General features: G+C 42.3%; 1 protein-coding gene across 1 annotated transcript; it reads right to left on the reverse strand.

Annotated features, from left to right (window-relative positions):
- Positions 1–831: 831 nt before the first annotated feature.
- Positions 832–12,717, reverse strand: LOC132392112 (gamma-crystallin S-1-like). Its single transcript, XM_059965959.1, has 3 exons — positions 12,700–12,717; positions 1,809–2,056; positions 832–1,051 (listed from the first exon to the last, which is right to left on the reverse strand). Exons 1-3 carry the CDS (start codon positions 12,715–12,717, stop codon positions 832–834), a joined length of 486 nt encoding a protein of 161 aa, XP_059821942.1.
- Positions 12,718–16,639: the final 3,922 nt, after the last annotated feature.

Genomic DNA, 16,639 nt, shown 5'->3' on the forward strand with positions numbered 1-16,639 from the left:
ACATTCTCACTTTGATCGCAATGTGAATGAAAGCGACTTAGATGGCACATAGTAAAAACTGTTAACCGCACAATAAATGTATCTTTGTCCAAAAGCAATAGGTTGTGGCGACCCACTTTCTGCGCAGGCGAACCAGCTCACAAATAGCCCGCGTGCGGGGGGAGACTTTGGTAATGCACCTCTGATGTCATTTCCGCCCGGAGAGGGCGGGCGCTAGGGATTAAATGCCAGCGCCGCGAAGTTTGAATAAACTAGTCTCCAAACGACTTACTGACTGCATGTTGTTATTTCATCGCTGTGTGTAGCACATCGCTACAAGGTCCCAGTTATTTTTTAAAATGCATGCTGCATGGGAATTATTTTCAATCAACCCCTTATTCTTTGTATCTTGTTAAAGTCTGTCTTTTATAGTTTGCCTGGAGGAAGGAAGAATGGGTGCTCCCAGTGGGGGAGGGGTTTAATTGAGATTATTGCAATTTATCATCATCTGATCAGAAGTTTGTGCACCTTGCCAATGTTATGCTGTTGATGTCTGAGGAGCCAGAGAATGAATAATCTGTCATAGCAAGACCAATTTACAAAAGCAAGAGGAAACTTTTTTAATAGTTATCGATATTAACTGGACATTAACTGATTACTCTGCTTTTGTGAGGCAGTATTCCATAAAACGTAATTGCAATTATGTTGATATTGCAATGTAAACAGAATAAAATTCAGGTATGTGTATGTTATCCTGCTCAGAAGTATTTCAGTGCAATAGTATGACTTCCCAGCAACAGTCTACAAGTCTCTCGCATGCCTGAACGACCCAGTGGTTGAGTTATAGCCTCCTCAGTCACTGTATCTCCTGTATTCCCCGGGTATCAGGAAGTACTGTCGGCCACTGTAGCTGGGCTGCTCATAGAAGATCCAGTAACCATCCATCACCTGACAGGAGTGGATGTCATGGTAACGGAAACGATCATAGACAGAGGGACAGTCGACCATGAATTCCATCATCTGCCCTCCAAAGTCAGGTTTCTTGTAAGTCCACGTCCTGTAGGTATCTCCCCTGTACAATAGTGGAAATAACAACAGTGTGCATGTTAATGCATATAGAGGATAATTTGCATAACGATCAGATAAAAGAATGCAAGAATAAAAGAAAATCAAGCAACAGATTAAACTAGTAATAAAATAAATCACAAATCTCCATTCAAATATTTTGATCTTGTGTTTTCATTGAGTAACACCACTCTCACTCCCAATCTGCCCACTCTGTCATTTATAGTGACCACCGGAATTAATTTTTAGCTGCAGCAGAAGTTTTTATATAAGCACTATATATTATCTTGGTTGAGTGCAATTGAAATTGGATTTAGAATTGGAATTGGTTTCTTGCAGTGAGTTTTGAGGATAGGCAGCATTTAAGATCTCCTTTCATTTATCCTATTAAAGGGGTGATCCACTTGGAGATATCTGCAATTTTGTTTTTCTGGATCATTTAGGTGACTATTGTGGGTCCTTCTGGAGCAGACATAAAGCAAGGCCCCTTTTTATATAATTTCTATGCATTCAGGCCGAAAAGGACAGACTCAGAGAGTTACAGCTTCTATTCCCAAAGTGAAACAGTCACTTAAAGTTACATCCAAGTTGAGAATTCATCTTCAGAAACAGAAGCTTAACCGAATGGATAAAAGATTACCTATTTTTAAAACAGAGGGAATTGCACCTGTATAAAAAGGGCACCTGCTAACAAAATTATAACAATAGCTCAAACATAAAATATAAAGTTTATAATTGCAAAGTAAACAGACAAAATGACCAACAGAATGAACTTACATATAGGACAGGACCTGATTGTGACATTGAATCCCATCCAGCGCTGTAAGTCAGGATACTCTCCCCTGCTCAGGACATACTGGTATCCCATGTAGTTGGGTCTCTCGTACAACACCCACCAGTCACTCTCAACACGGATGGAGTTACAGCGGCTGAAGTAAGGGGAGAGGTCGGCACAGTCAGAGCTGCACTCATAGTGCCGACCCTGGAAGTTCCTGTCCTCGTAGAAGATGATCTAAAAGAAAAGAACAAATTAAAACATTGGTAAACAAGTTCCACCAAGTGCTTCAGTTTCTTCCACATTCCAGAGAGATACAGGTTAGGGTTGGGGAGCTGCGGGCGTGGATGTCAGCACTGGAAGCATGGCAACACCCATGAACCACCCAGCACGATCCCCTTTGATCTGATTTCACACAAATGACACTTTCCATTGGTTGTTTTGGTGTATATATGACAAATAAAAACTAATCTTTGATTTGTTCTACTGTTTCAGATTTATTTAAACAGATTTACATAAAGAGTATAATTTGTAAAATGTGCTGTGCATTTGCAATCTTATCTGTCTTTATGCCAGACAGGTCATGAAGGAATTGGTGATGAGTTTTGCTTATGTTTAAATTATTGTTGTCACGTTATTTTTTAGGAGATGTACTCATAAGTTTTCTATTTCGGGATTTGTCTGATTGCAGATAATGATATTCCTGTTGTCACCTCTCCTGGGTCCCCTCCTCTTCCTTTTCTCCTTGGTCCACTCTCCTCTCCTATCAGATTCCATCTTCTCCACCTTTACCTTTTCCACCTATCACCTCCTAACTTGTACTCCCCTCCCCGCCTTCTTAGTCTGGCACTTTCGCCTTTCATTTCCATTGCTGATGAAGGGTCTCAGCCTGAAACATCGACGGTTTATTCTTTTCCATAAATGCTGCCTAACCTACTGAGTTCCTCCCACATTTGTGTATGTTGCTAATGATATGCCTGTTCAGACCGACCAATTTTATCAGAGTAAACCATTTCTTATATTTTATCATTCAAGTAAAGAACTATCTGGTCAAAAAATATTTCAAAATGTAACGTCATTTAATGAATTTCAAATTATCCAATATGATTCTACATTGACTCAAAAAACCTTATATCCATTGTGGTGGTAATAAAAAAAGACAAAATTACTTCAAATCTAAGCAGGCAGTCTATTCTAAAAATTCCTATAATACAAAAAACAAATATATTATTGAAATTCTACATTGCTTGTCAAAAGAAGAACAAGGAATTATTTTGTTTAATGAATCATATTCTGTTTGCTACTCAAACAAATCAAATCTAAAACTCAACTCTTATATGTGACCAGGCATTACGTCTGCAAGATGCAAGTTTCTAAAATGTTGCTCTGGGTTTTATCACACTGTGAATATGCAGAAATCACTCAGCACATCCAGTGATATCAGATGACAAGGCACGTGTATTTAATGTCACTTGTGTTAATTTGTTCATCAAGACCAACAAGCAGTGCATAGAACTTGCATGGAAGCAGGCCAAACAAGTGAGTTTAGACTTCGTTCCTAATTACTTAAAGAAATTAGACTTACCTGGTCCACTTATCGGCTATTGGTTTTCATCATCAGTATCCTGCTTTAATAATTGTTTAGTGTTTCCTTGACTCACTGCTGCCACCTCTTCTGGCCCCTTATCCTCAATCACATCTTCCACCCACCAATCACATCATCCACACACCAATCACATTCTCCACACACCAATCACATCATCCACACACCAATCACATCCTCCACACACCAATCACATCATCCACACACCAATCACATCCTCCACACACCAATCACATCATCCACACACCAATCACATCATCCACACACCAATCACATCTTCCACCCACCAATCACATCATCCACACACCAATCACATCATCCACACACCAATCACATCCTCCACACACCAATCACATCTTCCACACACCAATCACATCTTCCACCCACCAATCACATCATCCACACACCAATCACATCATCCACACACCAATCACATCCTCCACACACCAATCACATCATTCACACACCAATCACATCTTCCACCCACCAATCACATCATCCACACACCAATCACATCCTCCACACACCAATCACATCTTCCACCCACCAATCACATCCTCCACACACCAATCACATCATTCACACACCAATCACATCCTCCACACACCAATCACATCATCCACACACCAATAACATCTTCCACCCACCAATCACATCTTCCACCCACCAATCACATCTTCCACCCACCAATCACATCCTCCACACACCAATCACATCTTCCACCCACCAATCACATCATTCACACACCAATCACATCCTCCACACACCAATCACATCATCCACACACCAATAACATCTTCCACCCACCAATCACATCTTCCACCCACCAATCACATCATCCACACACCAATCACATCCTCCACACACCAATCACATCACCCACACACCAATCACATCCTCCACCCACCAATCACATCATCCACACACCAATCACATCATCAACACACCAATCACATCATCCACACACCAATCATATCATCTACCCACCAATCACATCCTCCACACACCAATCACATCATCCACACACCAATCACATCATCCACACACCAATCACATCATCCACACACCAATCACATCTTCCACCCACCAATCACATCTTCCACCCACCAATCACATCCTCCACACACCAATCACATCTTCCACCCACCAATCACATCATCCACACACCAATCACATCATCCACACACCAATCACATCATCCACACACCAATCACATCATCCACCCACCAATCACATCCTCCACACACCAATCACATCATCCACACACCAATCACATCCTCCACACACCAATCACATCTTCCACCCACCAATCACATCCTCCACACAGCAATCACATCATCCACACACCAATCACATCATCCACACACCAATCATATATTCCACCCACCAATCACATCCTCCGCACACCAATCACATCCTCCACACACCAATCACATCTTCCACCCACCAATCACATCATCCACACACCAATCACATCATCCACACACCAATCACATCATCCACACACCAATCACATCATCCACCCACCAATCACATCCTCCACACACCAATCACATCATCCACACACCAATCACATCCTCCACACACCAATCACATCTTCCACCCACCAATCACATCCTCCACACAGCAATCACATCATCCACACACCAATCATATATTCCACCCACCAATCACATCCTCCGCACACCAATCACATCCTCCACACACCAATCACATCCTCCACACACCAATCCCACCTGTCTATACCCACACTTCTGTTGAACCCGAGCCTAAATACAACTCTGATCCCACTCATCCACTGACCTGTTTAACCTTTTCCCTCACATCCCCTGCGTATCCTTCCTCTTCACTTAAAACCTGTGCTCTTCTGTTTCTAGAACCATCTATTAAACAACTTCTCCCTACTTATCTCCTCTAAACTACATATTAGCTTCTATACCTGTATAAAGTCTCCCTTCTGCCTCCTTTTCAGCTGAAAGTCTACCACTGGGGAAAACCATAAGCCAGGAAACTTTTCTAGTACATCCAACCTCTAGCCTTTCAATAACCTCTGCATCCAGACAACATAATGATATCTACATGGAAGCTCCTTTTCCTCACTATATAACCCACACATATTAAACCAGAGGTTAATGAAGGTATGGTAAATGAAATAACTTAATGTAGTGTCTTGATCTGAAATGTTGACAATTTCTCAGACTCCACAGATGCTACTTGACTCCAGCAGTTGTTTTTTTTTAACTTCTGGCCTTTTTTCCTGCATTAGTTTTTTATCTGTGGTGGTAATAACTTAAATTTCTAATTCAATGGATTGCCAATTATGTATTCTGGCTCATGAATAATACTTGAATTAAAATGCTTATTAAAGGATGTTTATTGTTAAGATTACTCTGTCCTTGTCACTATTATCAGCACAAAACAGGGACTTGGAGCTACTTTTCTTCTTATCCAGTAATTCGACTGAGTTGCAGGAATGGAGGACTGGCATGAAAGAGGATGTGTGGACAGGACAGATCAGCTATAATCATACTGAATTATGGACAGGCTTGAGGAGCCTGGTGACCCACTTCTACTCCTGTTTCCTTCTGCTCTTGTGTGTGAAGTAAGACTTCATCCACCCAAGTCTCTGACAGGAATGCTGAAATGTTGATTCATATCTGAAGCAACAGGAAAAAGGTTTTTTACTTCCCTGGCCTCACTTTCAAAGTCCCTCCAAGGCTGCTGAAAACAAAAGCTCAAATAATGGTGATATTTTTGGATTTAAACTCTTCTCATGTTGGGTTTATCAGTCCGTTCAGCGGCTTCACAAGCTGTTTGATGTATGCTATATTTACATAATGAACAAACTGCTTCTTCACCATATTTGCAGTTGTTTTATCCCCTCATACACCATTTGTTGAAGAGATGGCTACGACATACCACTTGTTCAACTGTGACTGAGTGCTTCCCTCTCCTGATCACAGTGAAGCAATTGAATTCCTGTGAGGGCCCTTCAATTCAGTCTTTGATCAGAATGATGAGGCAATCATGCTACCATTCATGTACATTCTGCAGAACCACCAGAATCCATATGACACAATAGATGAGTAGATTTAAAAAGTGGGGAGGGAGAGTGAAACTGAGGGGATGGGGGATGAAGTAAAGAGCTGGGAAATTGATTGGTGAAAGAAATACAGGGCTGGAGAAGGGGGACTGTAATAGAGAGGGGCAGAAGGTCATGGAAGGGGGAGGAGTACCAGAGGGAGGTGATGGGCAGGTAAGGAGATAAGGTGAGAGAGGGAAAAGGGGATGGGGAATGTTGAAGAGGGTGGAGGGAGGGTGGGCATTACTGTAAGTTCGAGAAACAGATGTTCATGCCATCAGCTTGGAGGCTACCCAAACGGAATATAAGGTGTTGTTCCTCCAATCTGAATGTGGCCCTAAACAGTCCTTCCAGGTGAGATGACACTTTACCTGTGAGTCTGTTGGGGTCGTACATTGCATTCAGTGCTCCCGGTGTGGCCTCCTGCACATCGGTGAGAGCAATGCAGGTCGGCAGACTACATCGCCGAGCACCTATGCCCTGTCCGTGAGAAAAAGTGGGATCTCCCAGTGGCCACCCAATTTAATTCCACTTCCCATTCCCATTCAATATGTCTATCCATGGCCTTCTCTACTGTTGTGATGAGGCCACACTTGGGTTGGAGGAACAACACCTAATATTCCATCTGGGCAACCTCCAACCTGATTTCATTAACATCAATTTCTCGAACTTCTGGCAATGCCCCCCTCCCACCTCTCCTTCACCATTTCCCTTCCCCATTTCCCTCTCTCATCTTATCTTCTTGCCTGCCCATTGCCTCCCTCTGGTGCTCCTCCTCCTTTTACATTCTTTCATAGCCTTCTGTCCTCTCTCTATTATATTATTATATTCACTCTTTTCCTGCCCTATGTCTCTTTCATCAATCAACTTCCCAGCTTTTTACTTCACCCCTCCCCCTCCCAGTTTCACCTATTACATTTTGTCTCTCCCCTTACCTTTTAAATTGACTCCTCATCTTTTTTCTCCAGTCCTGCTGAGGACTTTCAGTCTGAAACATCGACTGTACTCTTTTCCATAGACGCTGTCTGGTCTCCTGACGTCCTCTAGCATTTTGTGTGTGTCGCTCAGATTTCCAGCATCTGCAGCTGTTTGAGAACTGCACTTATCCAGTTATGTGTCCAAACACAAGAAATGTCATCGAAGTGGCATCCGAGTAACTAATGAAAGCAGTGACTGCATTAATGCCACACTAAAACATGATTATTACCTCAAAATATCTTAGGCTCTGAAAAGCTAATTTTACTTGCAGAATTTAACAGCTTCAGAAATATTTCAAAATGTCATTAAATTTATATTTTTAGAGGTAATATTATTGACTTTACTGTTTTAAGTTGTTTGATTTCATTCATCTATGTGTATGATTAAATCACTATTTTATTCTCACTAAAATGCTTCAAAAGCTAAAAGAAGTGAAAAGCTTTTATTCCTGGTTTTCTGTGTGAAAAAAAAATTAAATTAATATACGTTTGCAGTAACGGTATTTTACATATGTTAAGAATGACTTTAGCAAGTCAAGCTCAGGTTGCTCAAAGATGATCTGCAAGTCTCTCATGCACCTGAAAGACCCAATAATTGAGTTGCGGCCATCACAATGACAGTACCTTCTGTATTCACTGTCAGCCTCGATAGTTTCATTGTTCATGGAAGATCCAGTAAACCATTCATCACCTGGCAAGAGTGAAAATCACAGTAATGGAAGTGATTATAGGCAGAGGGACAGTTTTCCATTGAAATCACATTGCAGTTTATGAGGGAGAAGCACAAGTCACATGTATCAGTGTCACAATGGAATAAAAGGAATTACAGAGGCATGAGAGAGGAGCTTGCCCAGGTGGACTGGAAGGGGTACCAGTGGGAATGACCGCAAAGCAGAGGTGGCTAAAATTTCTGGGAATAGCTTACAAGGCGCAGGGTGGATATGACCGACCGAAGAAGTTGTTTTGCTACATATCATTCCTGCACATTGTGAACTATTCCCAGAAACTTCAGCCACCTCTGCTCTGCAGTAATCCCTGCCAGTATCCCCCTCCAAGACACCTAGGCAATGACACGGGAAGTTAAGGACTGCATAAGAGCCAAGGAAAGGGCATATAAGGTAGCAAAGGTGAATGGAAAGTTGGGTGATTGGGAAACTTTTAAAATTCAATAAAAGGCAACTAAAAGAGCCATAAGAAGGGAAAAGATGAAGTATGACTGTAAACTAGCCAATTATATAAAGTATATATACCAAAAGCTTTTTTTTCAGTTATATAAAGAATAAAGGGGAGGTGAATGTAGTAGATATTGGACCACTGGAAAATTATGCTGGTGTGCTAAAATGGGGACTGTTACGAACATGGAGCAACTCTGAGGGGCCAAAGGGTACAAAGTCACCCCCTCCTTTTTGAGAATCGCAAGATCGCTATTATTTCGGGTCTGAGACCCAGGAAATGAGAGAGAGATACACATCATGTCAATAATGAGAGAACGAGACGCAGGATCACAGCAAAGGCAGTTGCCATAGACAATGCAGAATACACAAGGTAGGGGGAATGCCTCCTAACAAAAGCGGAACGGAACTGCTGAGTACTGCTATTGTCTCTTGGAGAAGGAATTGTGTATTGAGTACTGTACTATTCATTGAAACCCCTCAGGGGACAACCAGAGTGGTCTGGTTGAGGGATTGCATCATCCCAACCTGATTGACATCTGAGACCCCGTGAGTGAGGATAAAAGAGGGGTTGGGGAACAACCCTTTAGACGCACCAGGAGAAACGCTAGAAGTCCAGTGACAGTGTTTTATAGTGAAAGCCGGTGAGAGCTCGTGTGCATCCTCCCTTGCCTGGGTGGCGGGCTCATCACGGAAGAACAGTTTAGCTAAAGGAGAGGACACACTTGAATGGCCACGACAACAAGACACCTGACGGATCGAAATCATAAAGGAAAATCGGCAAATTTTTCTCTATCTCTCTCTCTCTCCAACAATTGCAACACAGCAACAGCCAAATGACGGCAGCTTGTGTCAACTGCAGCGAACTTTATAGCAGGATAAATAGTATCATCAGACTTCAATGGATGTCTCTATCTTTGCTGGTAAGTAACCCAGTTACGGGTTTCGTAAAAGGACAAAGAAATGGTCGATGAAGTTAATAAGTACTTTGCTTCAGCCTTTACTGTAAAAGACACTAGCTGTATGCCACAGGTCCGTGAGTGTCAGGGAACAGGGGTGAATGCCATTGCTATTACAAAGGTAAAAGTGCAAGGCAAACTGAAAGGTCTTAAGGTGGATATGTCACCTGGACCCGATGGACTACATCCCAGAGTACTGAAAGAGATTGCTGAACAGATAACGGATGCATAGGTCATGATCTTTCAAGAATCACTTGATCCTGGCATGGTCCTACAGGACTGGAAAAATGCAAATGTCACTCCACTCTTTAAGAAAGGAGGAAGACAAAAGAGAGGTAATTACAGGCCTGTTAGCCTAACCTCAGTGGTTGGGAAAGTGTTGTAGTCCATTATTAAGGGCGAGATTGCAGGATACTTAGAGACTAATGATAAAATAATCAAAGTCAGCATGGTTTCTGTAAAGGGAAATCTTGCCTGACAAATCTGTTAGGCCACACTTGGAGTATTGTCAACAGTTAGGGCCCCTTATCTCAGAAAGGATGTATTATCATTGGACAGAATCCGGCGGAGGTTCACAAGAATGATTCCAGGAATGAAGGGGTTAACAAATGAGGAGTTTTTGGCATCTTTGGGCTTGTGCTCACTGGAATTTACAAGAATGCAGGGGGATCTCATTGAAACCTATCGACTGTTGAAAGGACTAGACAAGGTGGATGTGGAGAGGATGTTTCCTCTAATGGGGGTATCCAGAACTAGAGGGCACAGCCTCAAAATTGAGGGGCAACCTTTCAGAACAGAGGTAAGGCGGAATTTTTTTAGCCAGAGGGTTATGAATCTGTGGAATGCTCTGCCACAGTCTGTGGAGGCCAAGGCCGTGGGCATATTTAAAACAGAAGTTGATGGGTTCCTGATTGGTCAAGACATCAAGGAATATTGTGAGAGGACAGTGTATGGAATTGAATGGGATCTGGGATCAACTATGATGAGATGACAGAGCAGACTCAATGGGCTGAATAGTCTAAATCTGCTCCTATGTCTTATTGTCTTATGGTCTAATTCCATATATGGGACATTTTTCCTCCTTATTTTAGCCCTCTGTTAATGGATTATCATTACAGCTCCACATTTGGAGGTATTTCTATATTAATGCTTCCAGTATCAGCCATAGTCCTGGAAGCTAAATATAGTTTTGGAAACATTTAGAACTATATCACTATTTATACCATGTAATCACATTTACTCTGCCAGCTCCTTTTCCCTGCCAACAACAAAAACTGTATCCACAATGTTTATGATTGCTCTCTTGATAAAACATGACCTTGAGTTATTTGCATTTGGCTGAAACCGTTATTGAAATAGTGGCCTTCTATTACTATGCCAAGCTCACTCTGCTCCAGTTGCACAGTCTTTGCCAGACACATCCACTACCCTTTCATTGACTGGTTATGAATTGTCATTGCTGCCAACATTGTTAACCTGCCAACCATGCTCACCCTTGTTATACTGCTATTACATGTCAACCATATGACCTTTTCTCCCAATGACAAAGTTACTAGCATAGTCAGTGTCTGCGTATATTTTCACAAAGAATTATTCTGTAGTCAGTCAACAGGTTCACAAGTTAACTTAATCCTGCAGGAAGTTTCTTCATGTTTTTTACTGTATCATCTTCTGTGACTAAAGTGGTTGCACATTTATCAGTCAGGAAAATATCGTTAGCAACTTCATTGAAATGGTTGAATCATGGAGAACTTTAATTTAAAGATACCAAGTCACAAACAAAGTTCTTACACCTGCTACATGGCCATGTGCTTTATTTATATGGTATCTCTGTCCCAGCATTTTGTTTTTCCTTTTCATAACTACCTGCTGAACTTAAAAATCTGAGTCCTATGCAACTCATTTGTCCATTCATCTACTTTAAAACCAAAAATCTTCATTAGCTTTCATTGTTACTGTCTTTAAAATTTCTAAGCATGTGCTTGTATGGAAGATAAAGAGAACTGATCTTTATTGGAATTGTGTTGCCTTTATGGCAGTTACTTAGTTTATAATATTTTCGCTTTAGTAAGTTGTTTGTTAGCATTCTAGTTAAAGTTAGGATTGTTTAAAGTAAATTCGTTGTCTGTGATATATCACGGCATGCGATGACGTCACATCCGGTTTCGCCGTGTCCTGTGGGAAAATACCGGTTTTCACCATACGTTAATGTGGAAGAGTGAACAGTAAATGGTTAATCTTACTGCGACCTTGTTTTCATTGACTACGGTTTACCTCGGTGTTTAGTTCGGCATTCCGTTACACCCAAGCAAGAACACTACAGTGAAAAGGCGGCATTATCAGGTGTTTCAAGTGCTACAATGACAACTCGATCCAGCATCAAGTCGTTGCCACCCAGCGACAGGGGCAGTAGGGCATCATCAAGTAAGGCCGCCCACGCAAGAGCTAAAGCAGAATCTGCCAAGGTGCGAGTGCACTACGCCAAACGAGAAGCAAAATTGAAAATGGAAGTGGCTGCCAAAGAAGCCCAAAACCAGTTGGAAAGGGCAAGGATAGTGGCAGAGTTAGAAGTGCGGACGCTGGAACAAGAAGAAGAAGCTGCCAGGGTGGAAGCAGAGTTAATAGAAGATGCTGAAGAAATGCACGATCTGGTTGACGTAAAATCTACTTCAGAAAAGACCAGATTGGAACGCACAAGCGACTATGTCCGATCTCAAACAGACTGGAAGATTTGTTCTTCCTCTCCATACTTATTTGATAACGCCCCACTTCATGAGGTATCTCAGAGAGGCCCAATTGTATCACATCCATCCGAGGAAGACAATTTACCCTTGCAACTCCGCGATGAATTCAAGAACGAAAGGGCTGACGACAAATACTTCTTGACACCAAACTTACCAGATTTGGTGAGAAGAGAGGCAAAGGCTGAATTCAGAACAGCAAATTCCATAACAGATGTATGCCCTCAGTCATATACCCACTGACATATTCCCACAGCCCGCATGCCACTTGCAATTGAACCCCTGGCACAGTATTTAGCACGACGAGATCTCATCACTTCAGGACTATACCAGTTTGACGATAAACCTGAAAATTACTGTGCATGGTACTCCACATTCACCAACGCTATCGATGGAGTCCAGCTCAGAGCAACCCAAGAGTTGGCTCTTATGGTGAAATGGCTGGGAAAAGAATCATGCGAACAGGTGAGACGCATACGTTCAGTGTACATCAACAACCCCAAGCTAGCCTTAAGCAAAGCATGGGAGAGACTTCAGGAGGGCTATGTGGCCCCCGAAATTATTGAAGCGGCGCTATACCGACGTCTGGAAAATTTTCCTAATGTGTCAGCCAAGGACCACATTAAGTTCAGGGAGCTCGGAGATTTACTCATGGAGGTTCAAGGCACCAAAGAAGAGGACTACTCAACTGGTCTAGTATACCTAGATACTCCATCCAGGATTAGACAAATCGTGGACAAACTTCCATTTGGGCTGCAGGACAGGTGGGTGTCTGTTGCCTCAGAGTACAAAGAAGACCACAATGGTCGATTTCCTCCCTTTGAGTATTTCACTAGGTTTGTGTGCAAGGAGGTGAAGAAGTGAAACGACCCTAGCATCATGGGTCCAGGAAGCAATACAACTTACACCAAGCCAGATAAATCCTCTTCGAATAATTTCAACATTAATAAACCTGTCTCAGTTCTTAAGACTGAAGCCTTTACAACTAACAACGACCCTTGCAAGAATTGTCCATTGCATAACAAATCCCCACCCCCTCAGAAAATGCAGAACGTTTAGGGAAAAACCCCTTGAAGAGAGTATGGCCCTTCTCAAGGAGAAAAGAATATGTTTTAAATGCTGTTCCTCGACCTCTCACTTTGCTAGAGAGTGTACAATCACTGCGAAGTGTCCGGAATGTAATAGCACTAATCATCCTGGCCCGTTACCACAAACCAACAAAGCTCCTTCACCCCCACAACAGGACGGTGGGGAGGGAGAGGCTCACTCCAGGACAACTGTTGTCAGCTCGAGCTGCACAGAAGTTTGCGGTCAAGCTCAGTCAAGCCGTTCTTGTTCAAAGATCTGCCTCACTAAGGTGTACCCTAAGGGAGCCAAAGACAAGGCCATCAAAGCCTATGTAATTCTGGATGATCAGAGCCATCGCTCACTAGTCAGTCCAGAGTTCTTTAACTTGTTCAACATTGAGAGTAATCAGTTCCCATACTACCTTAGAACTTGCTCAGGCAGCGTGGAAACTTATGGAAGGAAGGCAGAAGGCTTCCAGCTCGAGTATCTGGATGGTAAAGTCGTCATCTGTCTCCCTCCACTCTTAGAGTGCAATGAGATTTTGAAGAACCGCACTGAGATCCCAACGCCAAGTGCGATGCAACACCAGCCACATCTCCACCACATCGCCAAACACATCCCAGAACTGGATCCAATAGCAGAAATACTCCTGCTATTAGGAAGAGACGTTCTTCAGGTGCACAAGGTTAGGCAGCAGGTCAATGGACCACACGACGCCCCCTTTGCGCAATGCCTGACTCTGGGCTGGGTGGTGATAGGAGAGGTGTGCCCTGGCAACGTACACAAACCGACGGTTAGCACTCTCAAGACCAATCTGCTAGAGAGTAGCCACCATTCAATTTTTCAACCCCGCACAAGTGTCACGTGTATTAAGGAAGCACGACAAGGCTTTAACAAACGCAAAGTAACTGACGAGACACTGGGTCAGTCAGTCTTCACTCAAACTGAGCATGATAATAAACTTGCTCACTCAGCTCAAGACACCATTTTCTTAAAAACAAAGGACACCAAGGTCTTCAGAGATGAAGCAAATAATTGGGTCGCCCCACTGCCTTTCAGAGAACCACACCAGTGCTTGCCAAACAACAAAGAGCAGGCAGTCAAGCGGTTCACGCCCTTGCAAAAAACCCTGAAAAGGAAACCTGAGATGCAGCAACGCACCCGATTGACCCACGAGGTACTGTGCACACTAATGGCAGAGGTCACAGCCATTATAAGTGCACGACCACTCCTACCCGAGTCTTCTGCCCCGGAAAACCCCTTCATACTCTCACCATCAATGCTCCTTACGCAGAAGGCAGGAGCTCCCCCTCTACCTGGGGACTTCTCTGATAAGGATTTGTACTTAAAGCAATGGAGACACGTCCAGGCTCTGGCAGATTGGTTCCGGTCTCGTTGGAGACAGGAATATCTACCTTTGTTGCAACAGAGACAAAAGTGGACAGAACCCCCCAAGAATCTTCAAGTTGGAGATTTAGTCCTGCTCAGGAACAAGCAAATCGCCCGCAACTGCTGGCCAATGGCCAGAATCACTGCTACATTCCCTTGTAGGGATGGACATGTCAGGAAGGTTGAGTTGAAAACTACCGACCAAGGTGATGTGAAAATTTACCAAAGGCCAGTTACAGAATTCTACTTCTTCCTAAGGACTGATTTAGAGACTGAAGTTTTGTATTATGTTCATTATGACCTTACGAAGGTCAAGCGGGGAGTGTGTTGCCTTTATGGCAGTTATTTAGTTTATAATATTTTCACTTTAGTAATTCGTTTGTTAGCATTCTAGTTAAAGTTAGGATTGTTTAAAGTAAATTCGTTGTCTGTGATATATCGCGGCATGCGATGACGTCACATCCGGTTTCGCCACGTCCTGTGGGAAAATACCGGTTTGGAGAAACGGGAAGGTGGGGGGCTCACATGTGCGAGTCCAGCACAAGAAAATTCGTCTTTCTACGCACTAGAAACATAGTGGGAGCAACGCCGTAAGTCATGAGATAATCAATATGTTGAATTAAAATGTTAACGCCGATTCTGTTAAAAGTAACGACGGTTGATAAGGTTTATGTTTTCGTTAGTTAAAGAGTTGCGGATAGTTTGTGTTGAAGTGTATTTAAAGCAGTCAATGGCGTAGGTAGATTCTGACTTTATGCTGCACTTTAATGTAATGTAGTTGTTGTAGTTTTACTTTTGCAGGTATTTACGATGTACATGTGATATCAAGAAGGAAACAAATGCTGTACGAATCTTGTATTGTTTTATCAACAGTTTTCATCATACGTTAATGTGGAAGAGTGAACAGTAAATGGTTAATCCTACTGCGACCTTGTTTTCATTGACTACGGTTTACCTCAGTGTTTAGTTCGGTGTTCTGTTACACCCGAGCGAGAACACTACAGGAATATTTTACAGCTGTTCTATACCCTTAATGGCTTAAGTTGAGTAGCCATCTAACTAAAATCTAGGAATGTTTCTTTCAATTTAGAGAGCACAAGAACTTAGTAAACATCAAAGGGAAAATTATAATCTCTATCCGAACTGTTGATATAAATATTAGCACTCATGTTGAATAAGAGAGTAGCGTGTTTCATGTCACACATTTTGCAATGTAATTTGTCCAAAGATACTTCACAAAGCAAAAATGTACATCAAGCAGTGACAAAGAGTTTGGTGAAAAGAAACCCCAAATACATGTGATATTTTGGAAAGGCCTATGGACAGGGTGAGTGCAGTTAACATGAAAGCAAGGTGGAATAGTTTAAAGAGACTACTACTGATGAATTTGAGGAGACAACACACAGTAAAGCCACCTAAAAAAAATGGAACAGGATCCAATTCTGAGTAACTTTGGAGCCAGTCTAAATGTGAGAAACTTGAAGTGAATGCACTGGATAATGGAGACTTCATGCTACATGCATTGAGCACTCTTATTGCTCTATCTTAAAACAGTGCAAACAAAAGTAGCAAAAAATGTTAGTAAGGAAATTTAGTCCATGATTTCATGTTCTGACTTTTTCCTTGAACTTATGACAACCTTACTTGACCAGTGCCTTTGGCTTTTTAAGAGACAGATGATTTTTTCCTTACAGGTTAGACTATTGATGCAAGATTAAAGGCCTTGAAGTTACTTAGACATGGATGGTCTGTCATCAGATTGTCCTTTGGTAATGGCTTTCATATAGGCGCTCACACAAGTTCAGTTCCCACTCTGCAGCTGTAGTGGT

Source organism: Hypanus sabinus, chromosome 4 (genome assembly GCF_030144855.1).
Source record: "Hypanus sabinus isolate sHypSab1 chromosome 4, sHypSab1.hap1, whole genome shotgun sequence".
Classification (NCBI taxonomy): Eukaryota; Metazoa; Chordata; class Chondrichthyes; order Myliobatiformes; family Dasyatidae; genus Hypanus; species Hypanus sabinus.